The sequence below is a fragment of the Myxocyprinus asiaticus genome, chromosome 15 (genome assembly GCF_019703515.2).
Source record: "Myxocyprinus asiaticus isolate MX2 ecotype Aquarium Trade chromosome 15, UBuf_Myxa_2, whole genome shotgun sequence".
NCBI lineage: Eukaryota > Metazoa > Chordata > Actinopteri > Cypriniformes > Catostomidae > Myxocyprinus > Myxocyprinus asiaticus.
This window is the reverse complement of record NC_059358.1, coordinates 32,884,029-32,896,812: the sequence shown is the minus strand read 5'-3', so window position 1 is coordinate 32,896,812 and position 12,784 is coordinate 32,884,029. Positions and strand designations below refer to the sequence as shown.

The 12,784-nt window shown below is 39.4% G+C and overlaps 1 protein-coding gene across 1 annotated transcript; it reads left to right on the top strand.

Annotated features, from left to right (window-relative positions):
* Positions 1–7,478: 7,478 nt before the first annotated feature.
* On the top strand, positions 7,479–12,489 carry LOC127452981 (C-type natriuretic peptide-like). The gene is made up of 3 exons (XM_051718925.1): positions 7,479–7,740; positions 9,934–10,159; positions 10,262–12,489. Exons 2-3 carry the CDS (start codon positions 10,061–10,063, stop codon positions 10,559–10,561), a joined length of 399 nt encoding a protein of 132 aa, XP_051574885.1. The 5' UTR covers positions 7,479–7,740; positions 9,934–10,060; the 3' UTR covers positions 10,562–12,489.
* Positions 12,490–12,784: the final 295 nt, after the last annotated feature.

Genomic DNA, 12,784 nt, shown 5'->3' with positions numbered 1-12,784 from the left:
AGGGGTAATTATAATGATTACCTGTATGCATGATTGCAGAGGTAAGAGTGTCCGGTATATCTTTAATACAAACTACATCCCCCCCAATTTGTTCAATTGTACAAATGAGTTTGGTACTTTATTACTTATTACTGTCATACCAGTTCCACACTTGAGTTTTTAGATTAGTTAGAAAGTAGGCTAGTATGTAGGCTAGTAGCTAAAAGTAGGTTAGCATGTAACTTGTTTAACACCGTCTGTGCTATGAACACAAATAATACCTAAAATCATGTTGCTTGTTGAGAAGAGATGTGGTGTTTTCTAATGGGCACTTTTGGTCAAAACAGTTTCTTCAGAAAATGTAAAAATCTAATTGATATGTGCTTTTTATGCCATAGCTTCTTGACATTCTAATAATAGTGAACATGTTTCCAAGGGGGAAAAAACAATTGGCACTATTGGTTTTTGCCCATTGCCCTGATTCGCTCTGCATTTAAACACCTTTAGGGGCATATCCAATATGCGCATGTTGTGTTGTTTATTTTGCCATTAGAAGCAAAAAAAAACTAATCTAAACACTTTTTTTAGTTGTCAGATTTTTTTTAATAAGCTGATTTTTTTTGGTATTGCGTGTTAGTATGAATGTAAACACACTCCGTGTTGACTTTGTTTGGAAGAAAGAGCAGGAACCAGAGGAATGATTTAGCATACAAGACAGATATTCAATTAAGAGCATTCATGTCAGCATGGGGGTTTTGCCTATATGTAAATGTGTCCTCTTATCCAACCCTTTAATTTATGTTCCGCTATATTTCTCATTACTTCAGTCTCTCTGTAGAGTATCTCTGTGTGTGTGTTTGTTTGTATCTTGTCGTGACTGCACACTTTGACCATGTAGTTAATCCTCTCAGAGCTGAGAAATGTGCCAGAGTCTTGAATATATCCTCCTGTTGCCCATATCAGGATTGACGGCACAAACGTGTAGGCCTTCACTTTTGTCTGTACTTGGAAGATGTCGGTTGTCAAACTGAACTGAATCTTACCGCTCTGTTTCTGCCATCAATGCAAAATGTCTTGAGTAACATATCATGAACAATTTTCCCTTGAGAAGTTTCTGTTTGCTGTCTGCAGCCCTTAAGATGTACAGCATGATTTGTTGATCTGTTTGTTTGCTCAATCTTGTCCAAAAGGTGGCTCCTTGATACATGTCTTCAGAGGCCGCCCCTCTCCTCTTATCCTGCATTGAGAAATTTGGAGCGATTTCATAAAATAAAAAATAGGAAATGTGTCTTTTTAAAATAACATAAGACAAACATTTAAATTAGTAGACAAATCTTAAGCATTCCAATTTGGGATTTTTTTTCTTTTTTTCTGTAATATTTAGAAAATGTAAAGACTATTCGAACAACAAATATGTAGCCAGGTGCTCAAGGGTCCTAGTGATCAGTCATACAGATGTGTTGAGGGGCCCCGGGTAATCAACTCGCCCTGTATACACCGAGATGCCTGGGGTTGCTAGTGCTCATTTTTTGCTGCATTTCCAAGAAGCCCGGAGTCCCTAGAGGTCAGCTTGAGCTGTATTTTTTCCTTGTGGTCAACTTGCACTGTATATGCTGAGGGGCCCGGGGGCCTTAGTGGTCAGCTCACATTATACACAAAGAGGGGCCTAGTTGTCAGCTCTTGCTGTGTGCACCAAAGGGCCTCAAAGCCTTAGTGGTCAGCTCTCAGTATATGCACTGAGGTGCCATGGGACCTCTGGCCAGCTCACATCCTATGCAAAGAGGGGCCCGGGGGCCCTAGTGGCCTGCTCACATTGTATGCAAAGAGGGGCCTAGGGGCCCTAGTGGTCAGCTTGTGCTGTATGCACCATGTGGCTTGGGGACTCTAGTAGTCAGCTCACGTTGTATGCAAAGAGGTGTCTGGCACAGGGTCCCAAGTGATCAGCTTGCACTGTGTGCACAGAGGGGATTAGGGACCCTAGTGATTAGCTCTCGCTATATGCGCCAAAGGGCTCAGGGGCTCAGTTATCAGCTTGCACTGTATTCACTGAGGGGTTCTGGGAACCTAAGTGTCAGCTCATGCTGTATGCACCAAGGAGCCTAGGGGCCCTAGTTGTCAGCTCCCACTGTATGCACCAGGGGCACTAGTGGTCAGCTCTTACTAAATGCACCAAGCAACCAGAGGGCCCTAGTGGTCCGCTCACACTATATGCACCGAGCAGCACAGGGGCCCTAGTGGTCAGCTCATACTGTATGCACCAAAAATCTTGGGGACCTTTGTGGTTAGCTCATATTGTATGCACCAAGGAGCCTGGGAGCCCTACTAGTCCGCTCATCATGTATGCACTGAAGACCCTAGTAGTCAGCTTGCACTGTATGCATAGACGGGCACGAGTGGTCAGCTCTCAATATATGCATCGAGGGGCCCTAGTGGTCAGCTGTATCGCTATATGCACCCAGGGGCCCAGGGACCCGAGTGGTCAGCTCTCGCTTTATGCGCTGAGCAGCCGGGGGACCTAGTGTTCAGCCCATACTGTATGCACCAAAAATCACAGGGTCCCTAGTGGTCAGCTCATAGTGTATGCACCAAAGAATATGAGGCCCCTAGTAGTCAGCTCATACTATATGCACTGAGGAGTGGTCAGCTAGCCCTTTTCCAACCAAAATTGCGATGATTCTCATGCCGAGCCTGTCTGTGCTCCACTGGTTCATGGTCAGGGCAATCTGGTGCCTATCGTTAACCGGCCACACTTTTCCACTGACCTGAGAACCGAACGGTGACGAAATGGGTTAATGTCTTCTTGGTAGTTTCACATGACTACCTCAAACATAAACATGGCGCATCACAGTGTGTTTGTATACAGCTTTTATTCTTGTTTTTGAGGACATATTTAAACATACGGATTACTGCAATCCATTGTTATTACATTGCTCAACAAGATTGTCAGAGACGACATCTACGCTAAAGACGACAGGTAATTACATTATATTGTATGAACTATGCCTTAACTTGCTAAGATCTGTAAACTGTTACAGTGGAATCACTATTAACATTGGTGTAGCAGATGGTTGTGTTTGGATTTTTGCCAAAGCATATAATATTATTGTTTGAGAATCCCAACGTTTTACTTAACACATAGCCGTGATCTTCCAAACTTAGTGAGTAGCTGGTCAAAAATCACCTTACAGAACAAAACAATGCACAAAATAAGATGACAACAGTGTAAGAAAAGCTAACAAAGTTGGCAAATATAACAACTTACTGAGATCAGCTGCAGAGGACTCCGGCGATTCACTGTTTATCACGAGCGTTGCTGGCTGAATTCAGTGCCCCAGTTGGTTAGCAGGCTGGTTGGTGTCCAAATCCAAAACATCATTGCTCCATCCACTGTCACTTTTGCTTATGTCCTTCTTATGGCCCCTGTACTCTCTTAAGTGTTTTCAATTTGTTTATGATTTGGTCAGTTGTCTGATTGAAGGCAGCATGCATTATTTCGTGCTGTATCTTCATTCTCGTAAAGTATTTTTTTCCATTACGATCTTTCTAGTTCATCTTGGATCTCCGTAAATACCATATCACATGTAGAGCACTCGTTTCGTCGTATTATCTGAACGCTTTTGATGTCTGAATTATTTTTTTTATTTTTTATTGTTGTTATAGAGCGAAGAAGTACTCCATGCTGCAGACGGTAACTACTGTTGTTGTTTGGGAAAACTTTACCATGGTGATGAAACATTATCCTGCTTTCCGTCCCCTGACGTAATCAGTTCCTGCGTAGAGACCAGCAAGCTTTTGGGGCTGGTGTGGAACCAGGTTTTCGGCCCCGGAATGGCAATTTCTGTAGTGGAATTACACGGAACAGTTCGAGAATTAGCACCGGCCCAGGAACCCGCACCCGAACCATGTCGGTGGAAAAGAGCTAAGCTTGCATTGTATACACTGTAGAGCCCAGGGGCCCTATTGGTCAGCTCCTACTGTATGCAAAGATGGGCCCCATTGGTCAGCTCTCACTATGCACCAAGAAGCCTGGGGACACTAGTGGTCAGCTCATACTGTATGCACCAAGGAGCCTGGGGGCCCTAGTGGTCAGCTCTCACTAAATGTAATGAAGAGCCTGGGGGCCCTAGTGGTCAGCTCCCACTGTATGCACCGGGGGCACTAGTGGTCAGCTCTTACTAAATGCACCAAGAAGCCAGGGGGCCCTAGAGGTCAGCTTGTGCTGTTTTTTGTAGAGAGGCCAGAGGGCCTTAGTGGTCAGCTAACTGTATGCATTGATGGCTTTAGCTTTCATTGGCAATCACTTTGGAGTCTGAAGCTTTGAATGCCCCTGGCAGTTCGAGGCCCCCGGGCACTGGCTCCACTGGCCCAGTTCAAAATCTAGCCCTGGTGCATTGTAAGGTGATGTCTTGAGGTCTGTCACAGGTGGATTTGACGATCACTACCCATCTCCTCTTTCACATTCTTCGTATAATGCAAAACTTTCTGAACTTTATGACCTTTATTTTTTCAATTCAGTGACCTTTTCAGGGTCTGTTGTCCTCTCACCCACACAAAAGCCTACACAGGCTACTCTGCCCACTTTTATTTCTCACCACGCATATATACAAACACACTACCAGACGCCCTTCCTACAGAACTACAGAAAACACACATTCCTCACACACGCACCACCTTCGTCTCTTGTGCATGCTCCGAGGTGACACGCTTGTGGGTTCTAGCCTTATCTACCATATCCTCATCGTTCTTCCTCGTCTCATCCCTCTTTTTTCGCCCACTCATCCTCCTACACACCCTCTCTCTCGCTCTTGCAGACTCTCTCTTCTGCTCTTTCTCGCTGTCTCTTAAATGACAGGCAGAGAGGACTGTAGAGGCCAATTACCCTTCTGCTGTTTTGGTGAGTGTGTTATATAAAATAAGAGCACCTTCTGCTGTCTGCAACTGGCAAACATTTCAATTGCCTTCTGTGCATGTCTGTATTCACAACTTGGCAAAACTTTTCTAATCATTCTGTAATGCTTGTAATATTTCAGTGGATCTACTTGTTAGGGTAAAAGTTTAGAAAAGGTTGGATGAGAAGTCAAAATTTTCAAAAAAAAAGTCTTTTTGAAATTAAGATTTCATTGTACTATGACAACAAAATATGCTAAAACTTCCAAGCATAAAAAGACCATTATCTCCAAAAAGGGCTTGTTCCAAACATTCGCAGCTTTCCAACCTAAGAAAACTAAATACATTGATACTGCCCTAGCCTTTAGTGTGGATTTTGTAGTTACTGCAATTTTCACACTTCATATTATCTGTGATTTTACTGTAACTGAAAAAAAATGTTTTTTAAAGGAGAGACAAGTCTAAAAAATGTTGTGTGGAAATAAACAATATTAATTGAGCTTAACTTGAACTCGTAACATTCCTTTAAAGTGATCCTTTACTGCAATCAGAGAGAGCATGCAAAATTATAAAATATATATATATATATATATATATATATATATATATATATATATATATATTTATTGTTATTTAAAAAAAAATATATATTTTGAGCTCTAATGACTTGTATTTAAAAAATGGGAATTTTATTTTAACTGATAAGTAATTAGATCTTTGTAAATGGCTGTCGCTTGGCTCCTGCTGGATGGGTTGCTAGTGGCAGCAGCTGGCTGGACAAACCTGTGATCCTTTACTGTGTGAAAAACTCAGACAGGGTACACAACCGTAAAAAACATTGGCTTCAACCTGATCAAACAAAAAGTCCCTTTCTCAACTCTGATGCTTATATGAAGCCAGGGAGACCTCAGGCCTGTGTGTGTGGTTTTATTTTAAAAAAATCATCTTAGACTATTATTGTTGCAGACTGCACTGATGTGCCTGTTTGTGTGAGTTAGATTATAAATGGGTGGTATATTTTGTTGGAGTGTGTGTTTAATTTGATCTTGAACCTGTTTTCAGGTTCTTTCCATTTTTGTTAATGAGTCATTCTCCGGAAGTCATGCAATAAGTGTGCTATGCGTGCCCATGATTTACTACCGATTCTGAACATATTCACATTGTTTTATTATATTCATTTTATTTTATTGATAACTATTGATAAGTTTTACCCTGGAATGCCAAAATATTTCATATTTTTAATGAAATAAAACATTTAAAATGTAGTTATTTGTATAACTAAATATAATGCAGTTTGCATGTTCCCATTTATTCAAATATGTTTTCATGGGTTATTTAAATAAAATGTAGCTTTTATTGTAATTAAAATGTTGTTTCTACTTTTCATGTGTTTTTTTTTCTTCAATTTTTTTTTTTATAAATGATTTTAAACAATATAACATTTCTAAATTAAAATTTTCCTGAAATTCTAGAACAAATTACATAGTTTTCCTGAGAATGGCCTGTATGTCATGACACAATAAATCACTGCATCCTACACAGCGTTGCATTGAGAATCTGTGTTCATGTACTACTGTGGTTGTGTGTCCCCACAAATTTAATAAAACCTGAAAACCTACTTTGTGTCTACCAACAAATCCTCATGAAGAAAACATTAATAAAAATACTAAATACTTCATTTTACACCTAAAAAATGCAAAACGTTTTGTGTGAGTGTTAGGCTTAGTTGTTGGAGACTGAATATATATGTACAGAATATACTATACATTTTTTTATTTTTATTTTTAGTATAATTCAGAATATCTAAACAATATTATGTAAATAGGCTATTTAACAAAAATATAAGTCAATTGAGAATTCCTATCTTGATAAAAAAACAAATGTGTGTGTGCGTGCGTGCTGGCTCTCGCATTGTGTTCTTGGGGGTGGGGGGAGCAGTAAGCAGATGGTACTGGCAGAGAGAGAAAAAACAAAAAATATATGAAGACACTTCTAACAGTGACCCACAGAAGAGGATTAATGAGGAGGAAAAAATCACTTGGATTATGTGCATACAACTTCAAGGTTTCATACACAATAATTGGCATTCAAAGCAAAGTGTGTGTAAAATGTGGCTTTCAAAACATATGCGTATGACACAGGAAAAGCAAGAAATGTCTCTCTTCAAATAGACATTGAAAGCTCTATATCTCCTTAAGTCCACTGAAGACATGTTGGCATCCTTTCAACAGATATAAGATTCTGCCAGCCTGTGGTGCTTTTGGCAGCCAAAGTTGCACCTTGCAAACAGAAGGATGTTAGGAGTCAAGGGATAGATGGATGAGGAATGAAGAAAGGAAGGATGAGATCATTTAAAGTACAGGGTGAAGGAAGACAACACCTGGTTGTGGTGTCCTGGTTTCATGTTACGACTTTTATTTTGTGCTGTGTGTGCGTATGATGTCATATTCCAGGCAGAAGGTGGCATCCCCCTGCCTGATCACCCTAACAATGTCAAACACCCCTATGATACCTCTGACATCATCCGAGAGACATCAAGATAATAAAAGTGCATTGGTGTGTGAGGGAGAGAGAAACAGAATGGGAGGGAAAAGAGGTGTGTGTGTGCCATATAGTGGGAGGGTGGGAAAGTAAAGCATATATAGACACCTCATCCTTACACATGAGGTACGCTTAACATACTCACCCAGCTCATGCAAACACACACTGACATACAAACACCATTAAATCAAATTCCTGCACTCAGAGAGGAAAGGGAAAAACAGGGATGCTCTTAGCAGGTGCCAAAAACTGAGTGAGACGAGAAAGAGACAGAGGGATGAAGCAAGACTAAAACACTTAGTAACGTTATAGAAGACACTTGAACTATCCTTGGTAAGTAAACCCTCTTCTCTTTTAAAACTTCTTGTTTTATATTTTTATGTGTTTTATATTTTTGAAATAGGTCCAACAGGACAGCTTTTACTATAAAAGCATCTAATGCCTAATAATTAATATCCAATTATCATTTGTATATACTGTAACAGATTTATTACAAGAAATGTATTCAAATATATTTCTTTAAAAAAATTGTTTTTATAAATATGCAATACTTTTCACATTTTTGCATGAACCTTCTACTTATTTTGAAATTTGTTTTGTTTAGCGTGGTAAAAATCTAATGAAACCTGTCAAGAACATTAAATCTGTCATGGTCATATTTCATCCTGAAATCAAAAGAAGGATATAAGAAGTTATATTCTAACAGAAAATGGAGGCTATTTTTTAACCATTAAGATTTTCATGACAATTAGGCAAAATGTAACCAATATAATATTTCTCACTTTTATGCAAATAACCAAATAAAATTAATTCTCATAACTTCAAAAAAAAAAAAAAAAAAAAAATATAATGGTCCTAAAAATATAATTAATTTTCATTAGATTCACACATACAGTGTTTTAGTGTATTCTTATACAGTTTTGGCCAAAAATATTGGCACCATATTGTGAAAAATATGTCTTTATTGTTTATCCTTTTGATCTTTCATTCAAAATATTCACAAAAATCTATCCTCTAATGGATATCAAACAATTGCAAACACAACACAAGTTTTAGCAAAAAATTAATGTTTTTGTCAAATATATGTGTGGCACAATTATTGGCACCATTTTATTCAATACTTTGTGCAACCTCCCTTTGCCAAGATAACATCTCTGATGAGGTAGACACCTATAATGCCTAATGAGGTTGGAGAACACATGGCAAGGGATCTGAGACCATTCCTCCATACAGAATCTCTCCAAGATCCTTCAAATTCAGAGGTCCACGCTGGTGGATTCTCCTCTTCAGGTCACCCCACAGGTTTTCTATGTGGTTCAGGTTAGGGGACTGTGATGGCCATGGCAGAACCTTGATTTTGTGGTCAGTGAACCATTTTGTGTCGATTTTAATGTGTGTTTTGGATCATTGTCCTGCTGGAAGATGCAACCAGGGCCCATTTTAAGCTTTTGCATAAAAACAGCCCCACAACGTTAAAGATCCACCACCATATTTAACTGTGGGCATGAGGTACTATTCCAGCCAAAAAGCTCTATTTTTGTTTTATCTGACCATAGAACCCGGTCCCATTTGAAGTTCAAGTAGTGTCTGGCAAACTGAAGATGCTTGAATTTGTTGTAGGATGAGAGCAGAGTCTTTTTTCTTGAAACCCTCCCAAACAACTTGTGGTGATGTAGGTGACATCTAATTGTAGTTTTGGAGACTTTCTTACCCCAAGACCCAACAAATTTTTGCAATTCTCCAGCTGTGATCCTTGGTGAATTTTTGGCCACTTGAACCATTCTCCTCACCGTGCTTTGGGACAATATAGACACGTGTCCTTTTCCAGGTCAGTTCTTAAGATCTCCAGTTGATTGGAACTTCTAAATTATTGCCCTAATGGTGGAAATGGGTATTTTCAATGCTTTAGCTATTTTCTTATAACCATTTTCCATTATGTGAAGCTCAACAACCCTTTGCCACACATTATAACTTTATTCTTTGGTCTTACCCATTGTGATAGATGATTAAAGGAATCTGGCTTGTGTGTTACTTCATATTTATACCCCTGTGAAACAGGAAGTCATGGATGAACAATTTCATGTTCCTAGTCACCCAGGTGTACTAAAAATGTAAAATATGAATGGGAATGTACTTCAGATATATTTTCCTCATAAGAATTTCTAGGGGTGCCAATAATTGTGCCACACATAATATTTGTTTTGTTTTTTGATAAAACTTGTGTTGTGTTTGCAATTGTTTGATATCCATTGTTTGATATATTTTTGTGAATATTTTGAATAAAGATCAAAAGGATAAACAATAAAGATATATTTTTCACAGCCCTCTTTGCTCATATTTACCAAGTGTGCCAATATTTTTGGCCACCACTGTATTTTTGGTTTTGAAAATCTAAATAGTTTACTGTATATGTACCTAAATGTGTTCAAAATGGTTTAATACCGATTCCACAGTGCAACTAACCTCTCTCTGTGTTTTGTGTGTTTCTTTGTGTGCACTGTGTATTTGTATCTATATTTTATGCAGAATATTTTGTGTTTGTATTTCTCTTTACTCTGTATGTGTCTGAGTGTGTTCATCTAAATCTGTTCGTCTAAATCTGCCCATACCGGCTTGCATTAGTGGTGTATCTGGGGCCAATATTATTTGCACCATGCTGTGCTCCTCTGTATTTGTGGTACTTCTAGTCCTGCTGGCTCATCCAGTGCCCGGACATGCCCGAGCCCTGCACACGCCTGACAAAGCCATGCAGGTGGGCTTCCAATCCTCACAGTGTGTGTTCTTACATTTTAAGTAAATAGACTGTCGCCTGTCATTGAAAAAAAATTTCTGTCTCCACAATGCTCTTTCAAAGGTCATCGAGCAGTTCCTTGAGCGCTACAATGACCTTTTGACCCTTGATGATCTTGAGAACCTCACAATTGACCAATCAGAAGAACCCATGCAGACCTTCATTTCTGGGTTGAAGGTTGCAGAGCATCCCAAGTGGATTGACATACCGGTGCAGAGCAAGAATGCCTGGCTCCGCCTCTTAAAAGGGGCTTTGGCCAATCAGAAGCGAGCTCCACCAGACCGGCTGCGGAGGGGTTGGAATCGAGGCTGTTTTGGCCTGAAATTGGACCGGATTGGCTCTATGAGTGGGCTCGGGTGCTAATAATGGACTGAGAGATGAACCAAGAAGATGAGATGACTGTTGTCCTGCTTAGCTTTAGGTAGAGATCACCACCAAACTCTGGTCTGGTCTGGACCCCGTAAAAAGAGTTGTACAAACAAGGTGGACAGATTCATTATATGGTGTATCTCTACATTGGATTTGGAATGACATGTTTCACTGTATATGTATATTAATTTAATAAGGAGGCTAGAAAAAATTAAATGTTTAAATTAGTAGATACAGTGGCATGAAAAAGTTTGGGCACCCCGATCAAAATTTCTGTTGCTGTGAATATTTAAGCGAGCAAAAGATGGCCTGATTTCCAAAAAGCATAAAGTTAAAGATGACACATTTCTTCAATCTTTTACAGTTTAAAAAAACAAAAAAGCAAAACACCCACTGGCAAGTATCACAGCTTGTAAACGCTTTTCGTGGCCAGCTAAGAGTCTTTCAATTCTTGTTTGGGGGATTTTCACCCATTTTTCCTTGCAAAAGGCTTCTAGTTCTGTGAGACTCTTGGGCTGTCTTGCATGCACTGCTCTTTTGAGGTCTATCCACAGACTTTCGATGATGTTTAGGTCGGGGGTCTGTGAGGGCCATGTCAAAACCTTCAGCTTGCGCCTCTTGAGGTCGTCCATTGTGGATTTTGAGGTGTGTTTAGGATCATTATCCTGTTGTAGAAGCAATCCTCTTTTCATCTTCAGCTTTTTTACAGATGGTGTGATGTTTGCTTCCAGAATTTGCTGGTATTTAATTAAATACATTCTTCCTTCTACCAGTGAAATATTCCCCTCTGCCACTGGCATCAACACAAGTCCAAAGCATGATCGATCCACCCCTGTGCTTAACAGTTGGAGAGGTGTTCTTTTCATGAAATTCTGCATCTTTTTTTCCTCCAAGCTTACCTTTGCTCATTGTGGCCAAAAAGTTAGATTTTAACTTCATCAGTCTGCAGGACTTGTTTCCAAAATGCATCAGGCGTGTTTAGATGTTCATTTGCAAACTTCTGACGCTGCATTTTGTGGCGAGGACGCAGGAAAGGTTTTCTTCTCATGACTCTTCCATGAAGGTCATATTTGTGCAGGTGTCGCTGCACAGTAGAACAGTGCACCACTACTCCAGAGTCTGCTTTTGCAGTTAAACAGGGGTTTTGATTTGCCTTTCTAGCAATCCTACAAGGAGTTCTCTCTGAAAGTTTTCTTGGTCTTCCAGACCTCAACTTGATCTCCACCATTGCTGTTAACTACCATTTCTTAATTACATTACAAACTGTGGAAACGGCTACATGAAAACGCTTTGCTATCATCTTATAGCCTTCTCTTGCTTTGTGGGCATCAATTATTGTAATTTTCAGAGTGCTAGGCAGCTGTTTAGAGGAGCCCATGGCTGCTGATATTTGGGACAAGGTTTGAGGAGTCAGAGTATTTGTAAAGCTTTGAAATTTGCATCACCTGGCCTTTCCAAAAGATGATTATGAAAAAGCCATAGCCCTAACAAGCTAATTAAGGTCTGAGACCTTGGTAAAAGTTATCTGAGGGCTAAAATGTCTTGGGGTGCTCAAAATTTTGCATGGTGCTCCTTTCCCTTTTTTCGCTCCAAAATTGTGCAAAACAAAAATAATACACTAATCTTGCTTAAAATGTTGAAAAGAATGTTTCATCTTTAACTTTATGCCTTTTGGAGATCAATTCATCTTCTATTAACTTAACTATTCACAGTAACAGAAGTTTTGGCCAGGGGTGTCTAAATTTTGCATGCCACTGTAAGTTACAATTACCTGTATTTTGGTTTTCAACTATTAGTGAGCAAAGATCTTAAAACTATGGAAATTTCTGTTTTAAGGGAAATGCATGATTTACAGAACAAATGTAGTACTGCTCACCTTATATTTCTGTACATATTGCATGAATAAAATTTCTCCTAATTCATGTTTCTTTTTGCACCCTGCATGTGTCTTAATTGTTTTTATGTGGAGAACTTCTGTCCTGCAGATCTGGCACCATTTTTTAAACCCATGGTGTCTTCCTCGTCTACTCCCACACATTGCATATCAGAGAGTTCCACCAATTTCTACAAGCCTGTTTTTTTTTTTTTTTTTTCATGATCTACTTCTAATCATCAAGTTCATCTCTAACCCTGAGGCAAAGATTCAACCCACAGAATTTTCACAGTATCAGTTAGCTGCTGACACACTGGCTGACACACATTACATGAAAAGTGATG

Coding starts and splice junctions, on each gene's coding strand:
- LOC127452981 (XM_051718925.1), top strand. CDS start 10,061: ATGCTGTGCTCCTCTGTATTTGTGGTACTTCTAGTCCTGCTGGCTCAT. Junction 10,160..10,261: donor CGCCTGACAAAGCCATGCAG/GTGGGCTTCCAA, acceptor GCTCTTTCAAAG/GTCATCGAGCAGTTCCTTGA.